The sequence below is a fragment of the Oncorhynchus tshawytscha genome, linkage group LG03, assembly GCF_018296145.1.
Source record: "Oncorhynchus tshawytscha isolate Ot180627B linkage group LG03, Otsh_v2.0, whole genome shotgun sequence".
NCBI classification, from domain to species: domain Eukaryota; kingdom Metazoa; phylum Chordata; class Actinopteri; order Salmoniformes; family Salmonidae; genus Oncorhynchus; species Oncorhynchus tshawytscha.
In genome coordinates, this window is record NC_056431.1 from 33,551,146 (window position 1) to 33,572,945 (window position 21,800).

Sequence of the window (21,800 nt, forward strand, 5' to 3'; positions counted from 1 at the left end):
GATGATGTCACTGATATCAGCAGGCGGCAGGGCCTTGACGCCGATGATGCTGGCCAGGCGCACAGGCGCCACCTCGGGGAGGACACGACGGAGGAGAGAGGTCACCTGGGAGAAAGGGGACAGGTGAAGGGTGAGAATGGATAGCCATGTGGTCAATGTTATCAAACGGTTGGAGTGATATACTGTACATCATGCAGAGATTTTCTTTGGCTTTACTGATGTTATAGGGGAACTGGATAAAGTTTTTTTCCACCATTACTGATGCAAAAAGAGCTGGGAGTGAGTTATGTTCGCTAATAGCCTACCGTTGTGTGTTCCTCTTGACTTGAAATATCCCAAACAGCCACCGTCCGTGTGAACAATGGCATAGCAAACGGGTGATGCCACATGACAACGCAAACTTGATTGGTCAAGAATCTCAAGTTCTGAGCATTTCCATATCTTTAATGACAGTTGTTTGTGATGTTAACGTTAGCTCATGAATGTAAGGATGTTTGAGTTGGGAAAAATAAATCAGATGTTAATATATTAATATGAATTATTTATATACATACGTTATATGACAGTGCATTTGGAAAGTATTCAGACCCCTTGATTTTTTCCACATTTTGTTACATTACAGTCTTATTCTAAAATTGATTAAATTGTTGTTGTTTTTCCTTATCAATCTACACACAATACACCATAATGACAAATCAAAAACGTGATTCCAAGTTCACTTGTGGTAAATTCAGTTGATTGGAAATTATTTGGGAAGGCATACACCTGTCTATATAAGGTCCCACAGTTGACAGTGCATGTCAGAGCAAACACCAAGCCATGAGGTTGAAGCAATTGTTCATAGAGCTTCGAGACCGGATTGTGTCGAGTCACTGATCTGGGGAAGGGGACCAAAAAAAAATCTGCAGCATTGAAGGTCGCCAAGAACACAGTGGCTTCCATCATTCTTAAATGGAAGAGGTTTGGAACCACCAAGACTTCCTAGAGCTGGCTGTCCGGCCAAACTGAGCAATTGGGGGAGAAGGACCTAGTTCAGGGAGATGACCAAGAACCAGATGGTTACTCTGACAAAGCTGTAGAATTCCTTTGTGGAGATGGGAGAACCTTCCAGAAGGACAACGTTCTCTGCAGCACTCCACCAATCAGACGTTTATGGTAGAGTGGCCAGACGGATGCCACTCCAGCTTGGCGTTTGCCAAAAGGCACCAGCATGAGAATCAAGATTCTCTGGTCTGATGAAAGCAATATTGAACGATTTGGCCTGAATGCCAACTGTCATGTCTGGAGGAAACCTGGCACTACTGTGAAGCATGGTGGCAGCATCATGCTGTGGGTATGTTTTTCAGCGGCAGGGACTGGGAGATTAGTCAGGGTCGAGGGAACGATGAACAGAGCAAAGTACAGAGAAACCTGTTTAGCTTTGTCATCATGTTGTATTGTCTTTAGATTGATGGGGGGGTTCCTGAATCATGTCTGGTTTCCTGAATCATGACAATCTTAAAGACATATCAACATATCTGGTTCAAAACTGTCTATATGTTATCAGTATTAGTCATAAACAATTGTATTAGTTGCAAAAGTGGTAGAACTTTGGTCATAAAGTCAGTATCTTCCAAAACTGATATTAACAAGATTTAAAGATTCTAGGGGTACGTAAGAGTTCTTTGAGGGATTTAGATTTCAACCTGCCGACATGTCAATGGCTGCCAGCACCTGAATAACCAACCTTCAGCCCGCCCTTTTTCTTTACAGACAGCAGAGCTAATTGAGGCATTAGCACAAAGTGTCTCCGGACTCATTTGATTGACATAATTTGAGACAACGAATAAGACAACAAATGAGAGGATCTCTGAAAGCACCATTCTATCGGACAATTGCATTAAAATGTCCCATTAATTCAAATTCGTAAAATAGAACCACAGATTTGATCCATGTTGTCTTCTAAAGCAACGAACATTGTCACTAATGTTATGTTAAAAGAACGAGACATGTTTGTTATTAACAGACCTGCCAACCTTGAAGTATTTTTACGAGTACCACCTCGTGGCTGCACTCCCGGCCCCGGACCCCACGGCGGCACACGTACGACACCCACACCACTCAAATCAAAGGCATATGCATTTTTTTCCTCTAATATTGATGTTGGCATAAGAGTGCCTTGGTAGGAATGGTACTTGTTATTTGGCTGCTCTTAAGTAGCTACAGTAACTAGAAATACATTTTAATGTACAACCAGGGCTCTCCCTAGGATTTTATGACAAGCTGTTGCTGATATAGGCCTAATGTTGGGTAGAGGGGAGATCCGGAGGGGGTCAGTGAAGTTGGAGCATTTAGAATTTCAGAAAAACCTGTAACTGCCATTTCCTGAAACATTGAATCTTAAATTATATCAAACAATGTAGCCAACATAGTGGTCTAGTGTTTGATTCTAAATTAAATTGAGGTGGCCTCAATGACACTAACATTGTCGATTGTAATCATTAGCTGTCTAGTATGTGGAAAGTCTAGTGAATGTAAACTGGCTTAATTTAGTTTGGGGACAACATTTTGAATAATTCAACTACTGGATGTAATGTGAAAATCTAGCCAACTGTATTTGGAATATGAAACAATTGAACTAGGCCTATATGAGCTCGTTTCAGATCGCCATCCCTGACATAATCCATCAAGTTAGGTCTGACTACTAAACTCAGCAAAAAAAGAAACATCCCTTTTTCAGGACCCTGTCTTGCAAAGATAATTCGTAAAAATCCAAATAATTTCACAGATCTTCATGGTAAAGGGTTTAAACACTGTTTCCCATGGATGTTCAATGAACCATAAACAATTAATGAACATGCACCTGTGGAACGGTCGTTAAGACACTAACAGCTTACAGACGGTAGGCAATTAAGGTCACAGTTATGAAAACTTAGGACACTAGAGAGGCAGTTTCTACTGACTCTGAAAAACACCAAAAGAAAGATGCCCAGGGTCCCTGCTCATCTGTGTGAACGTGCCTTAAGCATGCTGCAAGGAGGCATGAGGACTGCAGATGTGGCCAGGGAACTAAATTGCGATGTCTGTACTGTGAGACGCCTAAGACAGCGCTACAGGGAGACAAGACAGACAGCTGATCGTCCTCGCAGTGGCAGACCAAGTGTAACACCTGCAAAGGATCGGTACATCCGAACATCACACCTGTGGGACAGGTACAGGATGGCAACAACAGCTGCTCGAGTTACACCAGGAACGCACAATCCCTCCATCAGTGCTCAGACTGTCCGCAATAGGCTGAGAGAGACAGGACTGAGGGCTTGTAGTCATGTTGTAAGGCAGGTCCTCACCAGACATCACCGGCAACAACGTCGCCTATGGGCACAAACCCACCGTTGCTGGACCAGACAGGACTGGCAAAAAGTGCTCTTCACTGACGAGTATTGTCTCACCAGGGGTGTTGGTTGGATTCGCGTTAATCGTTGAAGGAATGAGCGTTACACCGAGGCCTGCACTTTGGAGCGGGAACGATTTGGAAGTGGAGGGTCTGTCATGGTCTGGGGCAGTGTGTCACAGCATCATCGGACTGAGCTTAATGAGCTTAATGCAGCTGGTGGCCACACCAGACCTTGATTTTGTCCCTTTGTTCAGGGACAAGAATTCCAGAACATATTCCAGTCTGTGCCAGCAAAGTATCTGCTTTAACTGACCACTCTTTTTATTGACCGAGTCACTGGTGCTTCCTGCTTAAATTTTTGCATGTAATCGGGAGGATAGAATTATGGTCAGATTTGCCAAAAGGAGGGCGAGGGAGAGCTCTGTACACATCTCTCTGTGTGGAGTATAGGTGGTCTAAAGTTTTTTTCCCTCTGGTTGCACATTTATTAACATGCTGGTAAAAATTTTGTAAAACTGATTTAAGTTTCCTTGCATTAAAGTCCCCAGCCACCAGGAGTGCCGTGTCTGGATGAGCATTTTCTTATGGTGGTATACAGCTCATTGAGTGTGGACTTAGTGCCAGCATCGGTCTGTGCTGGAATGTAGACAGCTACGGTAAAATACAGCTTAAAAACTCTCTAGGCAGATAGTGGGGTCTTATCATGAGATACTATCTCAGGCGAACAAAACCTCGCGACTTCCTTAGATATCGTGCACCAGCTGTTGTTTACAAATATACATAGAGTGCCACACGTCTTACCAGAGTCTGCTGTTCTATCCTGCCGATAGAGCATATAAACTGCCAGCTGTATGTTATTCAGCCACGACTCGGTGAAACATAAGATATTACAGTTTTTAATGTCCTGTTGGTAGTTTAATCTTGCTCATAGGTCATCGATTTTATTTTCCAATGACTGCACGTTGACCAATAGAATGGGATGGCAATGGGGTTTTACTTGCTTGCCTTCGAATTCTTAGAAGGCAGCCCGAACTACACACCCTTTTTCTCAGTCTTCTCTTCACGCAGATGACGGGGATTTGGACTTGTTCCCGGGAAAGCAGTATATCCTTCACTTCGGACTCATTAAAGGAAAAAGCTTCTTCCAGTTCGTGGTGAGTAATTGCCACTTCTCAGTAAAAGGAACAAGACTGCCCGCTTGGAGTTTGCCAAAAGGCACCTAAAGGACTCTGACCATTAGAAACAAGATTCTCTGCTCTGATGAAACCAAGATTGAACTATTTGGCCTGAATGTCAAGCGTCGCGTCCGGAGGAAACCTGGCACCATCCCTACGGTGAAGCATGGTGGCAGCATCATGCTGTGGGTTTTTCAGTGGCAGGGACTGGGAGATTAGTCAGGATCGAGGGATAAGATTTACGGAGCAAAGTACAGAGAGATCCTTAATGAAAACCTGCTCCAGAGCGCTCAGGACAGAACAGGGACCCTACGCACACAGCCAAGACATTGCATGAGTGGCTAAGGGACAAGTCTCTGGAGATCTGGAGTAAAAATCTATTTAATCAATTTTAGAATAAGGCTGTAAATGTAACAAAATGTAGATAAAGTCAAGGGGTCTAAATACTTTCCGAATGCACTGTATTATGACATTTTGGTATATTTTTGTTCGCTTTGGTCTTTGGCGGTTATGATATCGTTCAGGACCTTGAGCGTGGCTGAGGTATACCCATGACCAGCTCTGAAACCAGATTGCATAGCGGAGAAGGTACGGTGGGATTCGAAATGGTGGGTTAACTTAAATCTGTTAACTTGGCTTTCGAAGACCTTAGAAAGGCAGTGTAGGATAGATATAGGTCTGTAACAGTTTGGGTCTAGAGCGTCTCCCCCTTTGAAGAGGGGAATGACCGAGGCAGCTTTCCAATCTTTGGGGATCTCAGACGATACAAAAAAGAGGTTGAACAGGCTAGTAAAACGGGTTGCAACAATTGCGGCGGATAATAGATTTTGCAGCTCTTTCAGAACATTGGCTATCTGGATTTGGGTGAAGGAGAAATGCGGGGGGCTTGGGCAAGTTGCTGTGGGGGATGCAGGGCTGTTGACCGGGTAGGGGTAGCCAGGTGGAAAGCATGGCCAGACGTAGAAAAATGCTTGAAATTCCCAATTATAGTGGATTTATTGGGCAGCTGGGAGTTTTCCAGAACTTTTGGGGAGTTTGTGCTACAGGATGCAAATTTCTGTTTGAAAAAGCAAGCCTTTTCTTTCCTAACTGCCTGTGTATATTGGTTACTAACTTCCCTGAAAAGTTTCATATCGTGGGGGATATTCAATGCTAATGCAGTACTCACAGAATGTTTTTGTGCTGGTCAAGGGCAGTCAGGTCTGGAGGGAACCAAGGGCTATATGTGTTCCTGGTTAAAAAAAAAATTTAATGGGGCATGCTTATTTAAGATGGTGAGGAAAGCACTTTTAAAGAATAACCAGGCATCCTCTACTGACGGAATGAGGTCAATGTCCTTCCAGGATACCAGAGCCAGGTCGACTAGAAAGGCCTGCTCGCCAAAGTGTTTTAGGGAGCATTTGACAGTGATGAGGGGTGGTCGTTTGACCGCAGACCCATTAAGGACGCAGGCAATGAGGCAGTGATCGCTGAGATCCTGGTTGAAGACAGCAGAGGTATATTTGGAGGGCAGGTTGGTTAGGATGATATCTATGAGGGTGCCCGTGTTTGCAGATTTGGGGTTGTACCTGGTAGGTTCATTGATAATTTGTGTGAGATTGAGGGCATCTAGCTTAGATTGTAGGACAGCCGGGGTGTTAAGCATGTCCCAGTTTAGGTCACCTAACAGTACGAGCTCTGACGATAGATGAGGGGCAATCCATTCACATATGGTGTCCAGGGCACAGCTGGGGGCAGAAGGTGGTCAATAGCAAGCAGCAACGGTGAGAGACTTGTTTCTGGAAAGGTGGATTTTTCTAAGTAGAAGCTAAAATTGTTTGGGCAAAGACCTGGATAGTATGACAGAACTCTGCAGGCTATCTCTGCAGTAGATTTCAACTCCACCCCCTTTGGCAGTTCTGTCTTGTTGGAAAATGTTATAGTTAGGGACGGAAATTTCAGGGTTTTTGGTGGCCTTCCTAAGCCAGGATTCAGACACGACTAGGACATCCGGGTTGGCAGTGTGTGCTAAAGCAGTGAATAAAACAAATTTATGGAGGAGGCTTCTCATGACAGCTTTCGATAGAAAACACTAACGTTTCCAAAACTGTAAAGATATTGTCTGTGAGTATAACAGAACTGATGTTGCAGGCGAAAGCCTGAGAAAAATCCAGTCCGGAAGTGCCCCAGGTTTTGAAAGCGCTGCATTCCAATGACTCCCTATTTGGCTGTGAATGTACCATCAACGAACTTACGCTTTCTACGTATTCCCCAAGGTGTCTACAGCATTGTGACGTAGTTTTACGCATTTCTGTTGAAGAATAGCCGCAGGCGGCCACATTGCGTAAGTGGTCACATGGTGGATCCGAGAGAGATTCTCACGTAAAATACAGAGGTAGCCATTACTCCAATCGGTCCTAGAGAAAAACGAATTGTCCCGACGGATATATTATCGAATAGATATTAGAAAAACACCTTGAGGATGGATTCTAAACAACGTTTGCCATGTTTCTGTCGATATTATGGAGCTAATTTGGAATATTTTTCGGCGTTGTGGTGACCGCAATTTCCGGGCGATTTCTCAGCCAAACGTGAAGAACAAACAGAGCTGTTTCGCCTACAAAAATAATATTTTGGGAAAAAATTAACTTGGCTATCTACCTGGGAGTCTCGTGAGTGAAAACATCCGAAGTTCATCAAAGGTAAACGATTTAATTTGATTGGTTTTCTGATTTCCGTGACAAGGTTGCCTGCTGCTAGCAAGGCATAATGCTATGCTAGGCTATGATAAACTTACACAAATGCTTGTCTAGCATTGGCTGTAAAGCATATTTTGATCATCTGAGATCACAGGATGATTAACAAAAGGCTAAACTGTGTTCCAATATATTTAACTTGTGATTTTCATGAATAGGAAGATTTTCTAGGAAGATTTATGTCCGTTGCGTTATGCTAATTCGTGTCAGGCGATGATTACGCTCCCGGATCCGGGTTTGAGAGTCACAGGAAGTTTTAACATACATGAAACCAGGGACTTAAACGTTAGCTTTTTTACATGACACATATTGCACTTTGACATTCTTCTCTGACACTTTGTTTTTGCATCATTTAAACCAAATTGAACATGTTTCATTACTTATTTATTTGAGACTAAATTGATTTTATTGATGTATTAAGATAAAATAAGTGTTCATTCAGTATTGTTGTAATTGTCATTATTACAAATATATAAATAAAAAATACGCCATCTTGGATGACTCAAGAACAGAAGCATGCTGAGGCATGTTTCTCATCCATAACATATTTCTATCTGAAAGTTTAAAAATGCTGCATCCTGCAGAACGCGCTCCAGGTTGTTAGCTATAGCTAGCTAATGAGGTAACATGACTGAACAAGGTGTAGCCTAAACAAATGATTAACGGTCCGGTCAGCAAGTAGACACGATTTAGAACGGCCAGCAATATGCTTAATGAATGCAAAATGTGGCCCGCCAATGAACAATTGGAATAAAAAAAACTTAGCACCGGTATTATGGGTCATATCTTTTGAACGGCAATGCTGTTTTCTCTGAGGAAAAGAGGGAGACTTGGTTAGTACGTCGGGCTACAGAACCTAGCTATGAAATGCAGTGGGTAAAGTGCGAGGGTTGAGTGAGACTACAAAATCTAAAACCTTTCTTTACTCAAGGGAGAGAAAAACATAGCTAGACTATTGTTTTACAATTAAACTTAATGCTAATATTGTTTTTAATTTCATAAAGCAGCTTGTGTTTCATAACCAAGCAAAGGGTATATAACTAGAAGGCTGGTGGTGACTGATTAGCTATGGGGAAGCAAGAGTCGTCTGCACGATGTGTATAATCGGAAGCGGAGTCAGAACGGAGCCTGTCTGCCCACACTCATCTCTTGCTCCCAGGCAGCTCACCAGCTGATGAAGGACGGGTGCGGCGTGTCCTTTCCACTAATGAACAGAACTGGGCTGCACATCTGTGCTTCTAATATTAATTGTGCTTATCACTGAAATGCTCTCAATCTCTCCAAAAACTATTGTCCAGTCCACTTAGTAGTCAGATTTTAGTGCCAGAGATTTTTTCTTGGTTCTAGTTTTTTCTATTTAGCCAGCTATCTCTCGTCAATTACCACTGAAAAATAGGTGTTTTTAGTCTATTTTAGTCACAATTCTTGATGACGAAAAGAACACTGCCCACCTGTCTCTGGACACGCGGCGAGGCCGTGTGCAGCAGCGAGAACAGGTCCTGCATCAGTGTTAGCTGCTGGGCCAGGTATTGGCGGCCCACGTTGGAGCCGCTCAGTGCCAGCACCATGGAGAGCAACTCGAAGCAGTAGGCGTCTGAGGAGGCGTCGTCATCGCTGGGCTGCGAGTTGGCGTTTTCCTTGCTGGAGATGGCATGCTCCCATTCCTCACGCACACGGGTCGCCTCCATGCGAATGGCCTGGACTATGTGGGCGCACACCTAGAAGGGGGAAGCGTGAGGAAAACGAAAGAGGGATATGAAGTCAATTTAAAGTGTTAAGATAACATGGAGAGGGTAAGCAGAGTCAGGGGCTTGAACCCGGTCCCTCAAAGTCTGCTACTGAGGATTATTGTAGCCAGAGATCACATTGTATTGTAGTTTTATATTGTAGTTAATTGCACTATATTGGCCAGGTATTCCATAGGTTGTCAGGTAGGAGAATACTGACCTGTTTCTGCAGGTTGGTCAGCTTGCTCCGGCTGAAAATTATGCCCACCATGTGTTCCTTCAGGTCTGCATCTGAAGGCGCCTGATGACAGGTAAACGACAATATTTATCATCTTAATTTGCTAAAAAGTTACAGTGTGAAATCGTGGGTGAAAAAGGTTGGGAACCCCTGGTATACAGCATGACCCCTGACCTTATCCTCTCCCTCTGGTGATGACAGCAGGTTCTTCTCCTCCTGTTCAGGGGTGGGCTCAGCATCTCCGCAGATCAGCTTCCCAAACACCTACATACACACACACACCAACGGTAAAACTTTAACCTAGCCAATTCTCTTAGATCTAAAGTGAACATTTTGACCCCATAGTGTGATTGACAGTTGAACCGACCTGTGAGGTAATGAGGCGGAACACGCGGAGTGTCTCGGCCTCACAGTTCTTCTGTTGAGCCACGCTGGCCGAGATCTGCCCCGCAATCTTGATGCTCTCGCCCTCCTTCCATCCCAACACCTTGACCTGGCGCACCCGCAGCGTGTTCTCAGGCCCCTTCAGCTCCACCTTGATCACATGGTGGTCTCCCCCAGGAACCTCGCTGGTCACCCAGCCCATGTGACGCGAGTCGAGGTCGATCTGGAAAGAGGTGGGGAGAAGAGATTGGTGAGTTAAGGTTGTATTGACACCGGGGTGAATTAAAATGTTTAGTACTGCTTTTCTTTTGTTCCTTCTTTTGAAAACAGATTTTAATTTACGTACAGTAAATTACAATACACATTGTACAGAAGGGCTTTAATTGCTGTAAGATTGCCATATCTTGTAGTATAGTGGTTAGTTATATTAGGGTGTATCGCACTTATATTCCCAATTAGTAGTGCAATACATATAGTGACCTACTTTTAACCAGAGGCACAGCTTAGGGTGATTATTTAAGTCCTTTCCTTATTTACACAACATACCCAATCAGATGCATGGGGCTGGTCTGGCGTGTAAAGCCATGGCCTGCAGCAACTGGATGCAGTTTATCACAGTTCCATCCGTTTTGTTACTAAAGCACCTTATACCACCCACCACTGCGACCTGTATGCTCTACTCGGCTGGCCCTCGCTACATATTCGTCGCCAGACCCACTGGCTTCAGGTCATCTACAAGTCCATGCTAGGTAAAGCTCCGCCTTATCTCAGTTCACTGGTCACGATGGCAACACCCACCCGTAGCACGCGCTCCAGCAGGTGTATCTCACTGATCATCCCTAAAGCCAACACCTCATTTGGCCGCCTTTCGTTCCAGTTCTCTGCTGCCTGTGACTGGAACGAATTGCAAAAATCGCTGAAGTTGGAGACTTTTATCTCCCTCACCAACTTCAAACATCTGCTATCTGAGCAGCTAACCGATCGCTGCAGCTGTACATAGTCTATCGGTAAATAGCCCACCCAATTTTACCTACCTCATCCCCATATTGTTTTTATTTATTTACTTTTCTGCTCTTTTGCACACCAATATCTCTACCTGTACATGACCATCTGATCATTTATCCCTCCAGTGTTAATCTGCAAAATTGTAATTATTCGTCTACCTCTTCATACCTTTTGCACACAATGTATATAGACTCTCTTTTTTTCCTACTGTGTTATTGACTTGTTAATTGTTTACTCCATGTGTAACTCTGTGTTGTCTGTTCACACTACTATGCTTTATCTTGGCCAGGTCACAGTTGCAAATGAGAACTTGTTCTCAACTAGCCTACCTGGTTAAATAAAGGTGAAAAAAAAAACATGTTAATTACTGTGTTGTGAAATCTGTTGTGAATATATTGTAATGTTTTTAAAATTGTATAAGTGCCTTAATTTGGCTGGAGCCCAGGAAGCTAATGGGGTTCCATAATAAATACAAATACATATTCAGTGTGTGTTACCGTAGGTATGAATCCAACTGCTCCTATGTCTGTGTCCCATTCAATGCATCGCTCTCCTTCACGTTCATAACTTGGGGGATTTTTTAATGTATTTTTAGAAAATTATAAAAATAAGAGGCCAAACCTGTTTGATTCTGCAGAGGTCCTCCACGGCTTTGCCACACAGGAACGTCACGGAGGTGACTTTGTTCTGTGAAGTGATATTGATATTAAAGCCGCTCTACTCTATGATAACAGACAGTTTTTCCATTAATCTTAGATTGTGGCATCTGATTAATTCGATTTTGGAGAAATACGTCCCTTTCAGTCCTCCCTACTCACCCCGATATCGCGGGAGTTGTCCACGTGCACGGTGACGTAGGAGGCGTTGATGCCCTTGACGCAGCTGATGGTGATGCTCTTGGTCTTGTTTTTGTCCTCATCTCCCGACTCCCAAAAGGTCTCAGTGGAGCCGTCCGTTAGGCTGCCAATCATGGCAGGTCGGCTGGACGTCTTGATGTCCACCAAGATGGTCAGGTCCTTCAGACTGGTCACCAGGCACAGCTCCTGGAAGGTCAAATGATGTTCAACACCTCCCAGCTATATAGATAAATAAGATTTTTTGGACAATTTAGAAATTAACATTTCAGCCACACAAGTGGATACAATGCATTTAAAACCATAGAGGATAACAAATAAATATTTTACAATTTAGCTAGCAATCCTAAATGTTTTTATTTCAGCCACACAAGTGGATACAACACATTTAAAATCAAAAAGTTTTACAATGTAGTTACTCCTAAACCTAGTCCCACAAAAAAGTTATAATTTTATCAATAAAGAAGGTCCAGGGTCATGTTCATTAGGCACTAAACTGAAGAAAGCAGACTGAAAATAGGAGGGAATACCAGGACTTAAGAAATAACATTTTAAAAACTTTTTTTTTTTTTTTGCATTCCCTAATGAACACGACTCAGGTATCTGTTGTGTTGGTCTGCACCTTGGGTCTCAGACAGCATTTGTGGTACCTGACTCACCTAGTCTCTTCTTTACCTGCTTTCATAAGGTCAAGCTAGCCACCACAAAACATCATGGGCCAGTTTCCCAGATCCAGCCCTGGTTTAAAAATCATTCTCAAAGGAGATTCCCTATTTGAATAACTTCTTAGTCCACTACTAGGCTTAATATGGGTCCGGGAAAACAGCCCTATGAGTGTGGCTCTCATATTGGATTCTGTCTCACCTGGCTCATGGCCTCGTAGCCAGACTGCACACTGATGTTGAAGCTCTCCTCGCTGTCGCCATCGTCCGACTTGGACAGGATGTTGTTGATGTGGTGGAACACGTTGCTCTGGTGCAGGAACTGGTGGTCTGACTGTTTGAACTTCAGACTCCAACACCTGATAGAAAGAGGGGGACACACTCCGGGTCAACGGTGAGATCACGCACTCACATTGATCAGTATACAGTGGTAGCTAAGTTGGTTGCAGAATAGTGCACCCAAAGGCGCCTGAGCAATGGAGAAAACGGAGCAGCTGCACCACCACTTTCAAATATATATATTTTTTGCAACCCCACTCTATTACTAGAAAATGATCCATTTGTAATTTTCATTGATTTAATGTTTTGAACTAGTCTGTATTAAAATATTTTAGAATTAAGATTGCATTTTGCACCCCCAACAACCGTCGCCTCAAGTTGAATGGTTTTGACCACTAAAGTTTTGCTCCACTTCCGCGCGACATACTGTTTTGGTTCAGTGCAGTTAATAGAAAGTCCTAGTTACACCGCTGGTGTTAAAATGAAAAAGAACTGCAAAGGAAAATGGTTTATTTATTTTGTTGTGCTGTTACATTTGTATTGTTGTTTCATGTCCGATGCACTCAGGGTGTTAAATATAATTTGAGAGTAAATTCATTGTATAATTTCACTTTGCCTGGAAGAACCAAATACATTTTTTATAAAGTGCCTTTTACATCAGCAGATGTCACAAAGTGTTATAGAGAAACCCAGCCTATTACCCAAAACAGCAAGCAATGCAGATGTAGAAGCACGGTGGATAGGAAAGACTCCCTAGAAAGGCAGGAACCTAGGAAGAAACCTATAGTGAGGAACCAGGATCTGAGGGGTGGCCAGTCCTCTTCTAGCAAAGCAGGGTGGAGATTATAAGAGTACATGGGCATGTCTGATTAGGCTTTGCTGTGTCGCAGCCTCTGGACTGAGTAGCCTTATCTTCCACCAGCCAATTCATGTTAGGTAGCGCGTGGGCTGTTAATGAGAAGCTCGCAAGTAGATACTGAGAAATAATCAGTATGCCTAATATTACATGATTAAATCTAGGGGTGTAATGGTACTCTTATTGTACCAAAAACTGTCCGCTACGTGAAGCTCGGTTTGCACTGTGAACTCGAATGAATAAATATTTAAAAAAAACACTAGGCCTATAGGCTATGCCTGCATTGTATGCCCTTGAGTAAATATGAGCTGTAAAAACCATTTCAGGCTATTCCGTTAAACAACAATAGCCTATGCGCACATTGTAAACAAAATTCAAATCTTAATTGGCGCATTTCAAACAGACCTTTTGTGAGGCGCAGCCGGGAACTAGTTCTGTACGATGACGAGTGGTGGGGTCATTTCACCAGGATGATCCTCCATCATCGTAAAACCCAAATTTCCTCTCATCTTAAGAAGGCACGATTCTCAAGGTAGGCTTCAGTAGAATGGTGTGTGGTTATAAGAACCAAAACGCAATCACATTATGTATGCCGTGGTGTAGTTTGTCTCTATTCATCAAATTCACATGAAGAAGAGACGGAGATATCGGGGACGTAGGTCGGGGTGCCTTGTAAGGATCCGATGGCGAGTGAGTAACCCCCCTCTACCATCAGTCCTAATAGCCAACGTGCAATCATTGGATTACAAAATGGATGAGCTCCAATCAAGACTATCCTACCAAAGGGACATTAAAAACTGTAATATCTTGGATATATGGATAGCATATAGCTGGCTGGGTGTTCGGTCTATTAGCAAGAAAGACAGCTGGTGTACAAAATCTAATATTAAGGAAGTATCTAGGTTGTGCTCGCCTGAGGTAGATTATTTCATGATAAGGTGTTAACCACACTATTTACCAAGAGAGTTTTCATCTATATTTTTCATAGCAGTCTATTTACCACCACAAATCGATGTTGGCACTAAGACCGCACTCAACGAGCTGTATAAGGCCATAAACAAACAAGAAAATGTTCATCCAGAGACAGTGCTCGCTCCTAGTGGCCGGGGACTTTAAAGCAGGGAAACTTAAATCTGTTTTTACCTCATTTCTACCAGCATGTTAAATGGGCAAGCAGAGGAAAAGAAACACTAGACCACCTTTACTCCACACAGAGACACAAATTGGAGTACATACAGTGGTTCCTCCGTTAAAAGTTGTGGGACACCTTGAGTGCTGCTGCAGCATTCTGTGGCACGTCATTTAATTGTCAGACATTTTTTCTGTTACTGCAAGTTATTGCTAGTTTGACCACCAGAGGGCATCTTTGAGAAGCATTTGATAGTGTTCCGTATTGGCATTACCAGAGAAATTAAAACCTTTTCTGTAATAACATAGTATATGGGATTGATTCGAATAAATGTGGCTTAATTAATTAGATTAATATTATGGTGTTTCTATTCAGAGAAAAACGAAAACCACTAGGATGGAATCGAAAATATGGCACTGTACAACATGACGGTCAGGAGTAGGATTGGAGGATTCTAAATTGTTTGCCTTCATAAGACAACTTTGTTCCAATATTTCTGTAAATCAGTGATATTTATTCCCATAGTAATTCATTATGGATCCATAACTAAATCAACATCTGCATTTTGAAAGACTATTTTTTATCATTATTGTATTAACGAAATGTGTTTACTTGTTTATTAGTCTACTGTGCAGTCTACAATACATACTGTAGTAAACATGGGAAAGTGCCTAATTCCTTACATAAGGGAGAGCAGGCCATGTCTGTACTACAGACCGCAGGGCACGTGGAAGACCGGTGTTATTTCATAGTTGTGATGTCTTCACTATTATTCTACAATGTAGAAAATAGTAAAAATAAAGAAAAATACTGGGATGAGTAGGTGTATCCTCATTTTTGACTGGGACTTGACTGGAACAACTTGATATGATTGGTCATATAAAAACCTTGGGACTCAAATACGTAATGAGCGCTCTAACCCCCTTGTGGTGCTCTGGCGCAATGAAGTCGTGACGCTGGGTACCTCTAAGTCCTGCGGTGTAAGCTTGCAACGTTTAAAGGAAGAAACCCAGTAGCTCTCCCTTTCCCTCCATTTGGCAAATCTGACCATAACTCTATCCTCTGGATTCCTGCTTACAAGCAAAAACTGAAGCAGTAAGTACCAGTGACTTGCTAAATAAGGATGTGGTCAGCTGTACAGCTGTAACAGCTGTAATCGCAGCAAAAGGTGGCACTACAAAGTATTAACTTAAGGGGGCTGAATAATTTTGCACGCCCAATTTTTCAGTTTTTGATTTGTTAAAAAAGTTTGAAATATCCAATAAATGTCATTCCACTTCATGATTGTGTCCCACTTGTTGTTGATTCTTCACAAAAAAATACAGTTTTATATCTTTATGTTTGAAGCCTGAAATGTGGCAAAAGGTCGCAAAGTTCAAGGGGGCCGAATACTTTCGCAAGGCACTGTACATACTGTTGTCTGGCTTTTTTATGGCGGTTTTGGAGCAGTGGATTCTTCCTTGCGGAGCGGCCTTTCAGGTTATGTCGATATAGGGGCGGCAGGGTAGCATAGTGGTTAGAGCGTTGGCCTAGTAACTGGAAGGTTGCAAGTTCAAATCCCAGAGCTGACAAGGTACAAATCTGTCATTCTGCCCCTGAACAGGCAGTTAACCCAATGTTCCTAGGCCGTCATAGAAAATAAGATTTTGTTCTTAACTGACTTGCCTAGTTAAATAAAGGTAAAAAAAAAAAAAAAAAATAGGACTCGTTTTACTGTGGATATAGATACTTTTGTAACTGTTTCCTCCAGCATCTTCACAAGGTCCTTTGCAGTTGTTCTGGGATTGATTTGCACTTTTCACACCAAAGTACGTTCATCTCTAGGAGACAGAATGTGTCTCCTTGCTGAGCGGTGTGATGGCTGCCTGGTCCCATGGTGTTTATACTTGCGTGCTATTGTTTGTACAGATGAATGTGGTACCTTCAGGCATTTGGAAATTGCTCCCAAGGATGAACCAGATGTGTGGAGGTCTACATTTTTTTGTGTGATTTATTTAGATTTTCCCATAATGTCAAGCAATGAGTTTGAAGGTAGGCCTTAAAATACATCCACAGGTACACCTCCAATTGACTCAAATGATGTCAATTAGCCTATCAGAAGCTTCTAAAGACATCATTTCAGGAATTTTCCAAGCTGTTTAAAAGATATAGCTTTTGTCTTATTGCAAGATAATATGCTCTGTCCAAATGTATGGTTAAAATTATTTAGCTGAAGGCAGGTTTGAGTTTAAAGCGGAGGTGAACTTTGAGCAACAGGGGCCACCGTACCTGAGGGCCATCTGCTGCAGGGAGCTGCCACTAGGAAGTGACATCATGAGGTCAGAGATGGTCTGGAGGAGGCGGTGGAAGGTGTGTGGGAGGGGGTGGGCGGCCTCCCCGGCAATCACAATGTCAGACAGCGGGTGCTCACACACTCCAAAGTCCCTCTCCTGTGTGTATGAAGAAAATATGATTGAAAAAGTTTATAAAAACACATATTAAGGATGAAATGACTTCAGACTATGTCTGAATATAGAAAATGTTTGTACTGGTACCTCAAATAAAAACGTTTATGTATCCAGGTTTGTCTCATTGAGATAATCTAATTTGGAAGAGACCTGTTTCGCAAGAGACGAAGCGCGACCCCCCCCCCCCATCACCCAGGTCCTGGATTCTTAATCAATCAAATGTATTTATAAATCCCAAAGTGCTGTACAGAAACCCAGCCTAAAACTCCAAACAGCAAGCAATGTGGGAGTAGAAGCACGGTGGCTAGGAAAAACTCCCTAGAAAAGCCAGAACCTAGGAAGAAACCAAGAGAGGACCCAGGCTATGAGGGGTGGCCAGTCCTCTTCTGGCTGTGCCGGGTGGAGATTATAACAGAACATGGCCAAGATGTTCAAATGTTCATAGATGACCAGCAGGGTTAAATAATAATAATCAAACATCACCTGCTCAATCACAATTTCCTTGTTCCCATGGGCTTTATTTTCATCCTCCTCCTCTTCCTCGGGTTCAAATGGTGACGGGGTGAGGGAGGCGACAAAGTGCCACAGGATATCGTGCAGCGAAGTGGTCTGGATCACGTTACACAGCAGCCAGTTGAATGCCTGAGGAGGGGGATATGGGTTAGATGGTGGCTCAGTCCTTTTCAGTGCTTTTCAAACCACTAACCTAACCTTAACCTAATCTTAACCCTAGTACTAATACTTCAGAAAAATAAACATTTTAATCAGTTTATCATCTCAGATATTGCCTACACTTTTGTCCTTTCTAACAGGTCCGTCTAGCGACCACCACTGACAACTCAGAGAGGTTAGCCAATAGGCTAATCACATTAGCATTTGACATTACACAGCTAACTGTTTAATTGTGCTACACAACTGCAAATGCCCAGCTAGAGTAAGCATGAGATATTTTCCTATGGGAAATACTTTTTTTTTTTTGTTTTGTTGTAATTTTACCTTTATTTTACTAGGCAAGTCAGTTAAGAACAAATTCTTATTTTCAATGACGGCCTAGGAACAGTGGGTTAACTGCCTGTTCAGGGGCAGAACGACAGATTTTGTACCTTGTCAGCTCGGGGATTTGAACTTGCAACCTTTCGGTTACTAGTCCAATGCTCTAACCACTAGGCTACCCTGCCGCCCTTAACTTCTTGGGGGCAGTATTGAGTAGCTTGGATGGTGCCCAGAGTAAACTGCCTGCTACTCTGTAGCTAATGATGCTAATATATGCATATTATTAGTAGTATTAGATAGAAAACACTCTGAAGTTTCTAAAACTGTTTGAATGATGTCTGAGTATAACAGAACAACCAAGAAGTGGGACATCTGAGGTTTGTAGTTTTTCAACTCTTTGCCATTCCAATATACAGTGTAAATGGGGTAATATTGCACTTCCTAAGGCATCCCCTAGATGTCAACAGTCTTTAGAACTTTGTTTGAGGCTTATACTGTGAAGGGGCAGAGAATGAGAGGGGATTGAGTCAGAGGTCTGCCAGCAGCCTCGGTTTTGTGATGCGCGGTCAGAGAAAGTTACCTCTCGTTCCATTGCTTTTCTACAGACAAATTAATTCTCCGGTTGGGACATTATTGAAGATTTATGACAAAAACATCCTAAAGATTGATTCTATACTTCGTTTGACAAGTTTCTACGACCTGTAATATAACTTTTTGAACTTTTCGTCCGACTGGACCTGAACGCACTTTTGGATTTGTTTACCAAACACCCTAACAAAAGAAGCTATTTGGACATAAATGATGAACTTTATCAAACAAATCAAACATTTATTGTGGAACTGGGATTCCTGGGAGTGCATTCTGATGAAGATCATCAAAGGTAAGTGAATATTTATAATGCTATTTCTGACTAATGTTGACTGCACAATTTGGCGGATATCTTTTTGGCTGCTTTGTTGTCTGAAAGCTGTACTCAGATTTTTGCATGGTTTGCTTTTTCCGTAAAGTTTTGTGGCTCTCTGCAAAATCACCTCATGTTTTAGAACTACTGAACGTAACGCGCCAATGTAAAATGAGATTTTTTAAATATAAATATGCACTTTAGCGAACAAAACATACATGTATTGTGTAACATGAAGTCCTATGAGTGTCATCTGATGAAGATCATCACAGGTTAGTGATTAATTTTATCTCTATTTGTGCTTTTTGTGACTCCTCTCTCTGGAAAAATGGCTGTTTTTCTGCGACTTGGTGGTGACCTAACAAACGTTTGTGGTGCTTTCGCTGTAAAGCCTTTTTGAGATCAGACACTGTGGCTGGATTAATGAGAATTTTATCTTAAAAATGGTGTAAAATACTTGTATGCTTGAGGAATTTTAATTATGAGATTTTGTTGTTTTGAATTTGCCGCCCTCCACTTTCACTGGTTGTTGGCGAGGTGGGACGCTACCGTCCCACATATCCCAGAGAAGTTAATGTACACCATCATGTATACATTAAGAGTATCTTTGACAGACGTACCTCCATGGCGAAGACCCTGCAGGCAGACTTGCGGAGGGCATGCTTCATGGCCACCTCCAGACCCTCCAGGTCGTGGTGCTGGATGACGAAGGCCAGGACAGGCCACTGGAAGTTCCTCTCGCCCTTACTGAGGGATCCATGGGCCGAGATTAGACGGGACAGTTCCGGGGACGGGTGGCGCAACAGAGAGGAACCCACTTCTGGAGGGGAGGACAGTGTTACAATTAAGTGATAATGCCTGAGAAGCTGGTTTTTGGAGGATATATTGGCATGGGGGTTGTTAGGCCCGAGATGAAGTCTTTGGGGGCATTATCACTTTTATACAACAGGTTTTAACCAATCATCATTCAGGAATAGACCCACCAATTGTGTAAATATGATATAAATAACAAAACAATAAATACGGTATTACAAATGTCATGATGATTGGTAACACTTAGTAATTTGCAACCCTATTCCAGCTGTCAATTACAAATAATTAATACTATGAAAAAAAAAAAAGTTACACTTCAATGTCTTTTTCATGCAATGACCATTACCATAATCATTATAATCATTTTGTAGTAAACACCAGGTACATGAGTTAATGGTGAAGTGTAGAATAACTTTTGTCTGCATCTAAAACTCTTAGTTTAATGGACTATACTAGTAAATAGGATCACATTCCTCTGGTTTGGTGGTTTAGGGGAAGGTTTACCCACCTGCATCCCCACTGTGGACTCTGCGTCTGGGCACGGCTTTGACCCTGGCCGGGGAGGCCGAATGCTGCTTGTCGTACTCAGAGGCCACCACAGAGTAGGACCTCTGGAACACCGTCCGCTTGGACAAGTCACTGTCTGTGATTGGGCTGGTCTCTAGACTGCAAGAGATAAAACAAAGAAATGTTGACCATCTGTTTATGTCATAGATGACACATAAATACAACACACACACACAGTCACACCACACTGGAACGAGTCTCTTTCACACAAACACGCACAGATATGACACACGCTACAACCACATACAACACACACATAGACATAATCAGTCTGCTCATCTCTACTCTCAAAAAGAGGTGTGTTACCTGGGGGGCATGGATTTCATGTTGCTCTCGGGCTCCTCGAACACGTTGGGGCAAGCGTCAGGGGTGACTGAGATGTAGGGCGCAGGGACAGATGTGGAGCGCAGGTACCTCATCTCGTCCTGGAACAGGTTGTCATCTGTGTACCCACCAAAGTTCTCTGTGTGTTGCCTGCAAGAGAGGAGACAGGTTTACGTACATGTATCATATGTAGTTCAAAGATTTTGTGTTTAGGTTATGTGGATGCTACCTTATAGCAAATAAATGTTAAAAATTCCATGATGGTTTTCACTGTGTAACATGTTCACAGGACATGGGTAAGATACTACACACACAAAATGTATGATCATCCTCACTTTAATTAAAGTGGCCACAGCACTTCAAGTGTAATGCTGTCCCAAAGGGCATAAAACTAAAGGAGGAGGAGACTGTTTAGGAAGCAAAAATAAGAGGAAATCACCTTTAATTTTTCCCCTCCCAGTCTCTCCAGTCATTTTGATCATCACAATAGATATCCATCATTTACCTGGCCAGCGTCTGCAGATAGAGGCAGCCGATCTTGTTGGGAATCTCGTCCGAGACACCCTCCTTGAGGCTGGGCAGTGTGGAGTGGAGCGGGCGAGGCGGGTGGTGGCACAGCAGGCTGGGCTCAGCAGCACTGCTTAAGGACAGCAGGAACAGGGCGTTGGCACGGATCACCTGGTGGGCCTCCATGGTGGGAAGCGCCCGCGGCGTCTTCACCTGCAGGGGCTTCTTCCTCGACTGCTTCACCTGGATGGGTAGGGAGGGTGGTTAGAGGTCACGGATGGGTTAGAGAGGAAAGCAGGTAGCCTAGAAGTTAAGGGCATTGGGCCAGTAACCAAAATGTTACTTAGCAAGGCACTTAACCTTAATTGCTCCTGTAAATCGCTCTGGATAAGAACTTCTGCTAAATGAATAAAATGTAGAGTTAAAGTTTGTGGTAATATTTGTAGGTAGAGGGCTGCGGGTCCCTAGAGAGATCATTGCGGCGCTGTCTGTATTTGTCATGCTTCTGTTGGAAGCGTGTGGTCAGATCAGACAACTTTGGGATTAAAATATTTTTTGTTATCCCGCAGATTATTTGGAAACGGTCATCTTTCTGCACTTTGTGGGTCATCTTACCTATTGTATTAAAAAGCACATCTTTGTCGCATTATTCACACACTCAGAATTCACTGCTTCAAGTTAAGTAGCCTACCTCGCCTATCCTAGTTGGGTGTGCGAGATCAAGTGCGCCTAGTATAGGTGTGGTCTCAATGAAATAGAGTAGGCTGCCTATGCATTTCCAAGGAAATATACCTCCTAAACATGATTAAGCTATAGTTTACTACATCGCCT

The 21,800-nt window shown here is 42.8% G+C and overlaps 1 protein-coding gene across 23 annotated transcripts in view; it reads right to left on the reverse strand.

The window, feature by feature from the left end:
- LOC112234653 (E3 ubiquitin-protein ligase MYCBP2-like) overlaps positions 1–21,800 on the reverse strand; it is a 326,118-nt gene that overhangs the window by 49,335 nt on the left and 254,983 nt on the right. For 17 of the 23 annotated variants that reach the window (XM_042314694.1, XM_042314668.1, XM_042314728.1 and 14 more), the window contains 14 exons: positions 20,968–21,212; positions 20,445–20,612; positions 20,080–20,237; positions 19,379–19,578; positions 17,348–17,506; positions 16,686–16,846; positions 12,356–12,512; positions 11,456–11,713; positions 11,259–11,324; positions 9,616–9,855; positions 9,423–9,512; positions 9,231–9,311; positions 8,735–9,001; positions 1–105 (listed from right to left, as the gene is read on the reverse strand). The exon at positions 1–105 is cut by the window's left edge and continues 179 nt beyond it. In XM_042314694.1, coding sequence (XP_042170628.1) covers positions 1–105; positions 8,735–9,001; positions 9,231–9,311; positions 9,423–9,512; positions 9,616–9,855; positions 11,259–11,324; positions 11,456–11,713; positions 12,356–12,512; positions 16,686–16,846; positions 17,348–17,506; positions 19,379–19,578; positions 20,080–20,237; positions 20,445–20,612; positions 20,968–21,212 — 2,355 coding nt within the window. The remainder of the gene's footprint in view (positions 106–8,734; positions 9,002–9,230; positions 9,312–9,422; positions 9,513–9,615; positions 9,856–11,258; positions 11,325–11,455; positions 11,714–12,355; positions 12,513–16,685; positions 16,847–17,347; positions 17,507–19,378; positions 19,579–20,079; positions 20,238–20,444; positions 20,613–20,967; positions 21,213–21,800) is intronic. The other 6 variants (XM_042314744.1, XM_024402891.2, XM_042314636.1 and 3 more) reach the window with 3 other exon arrangements.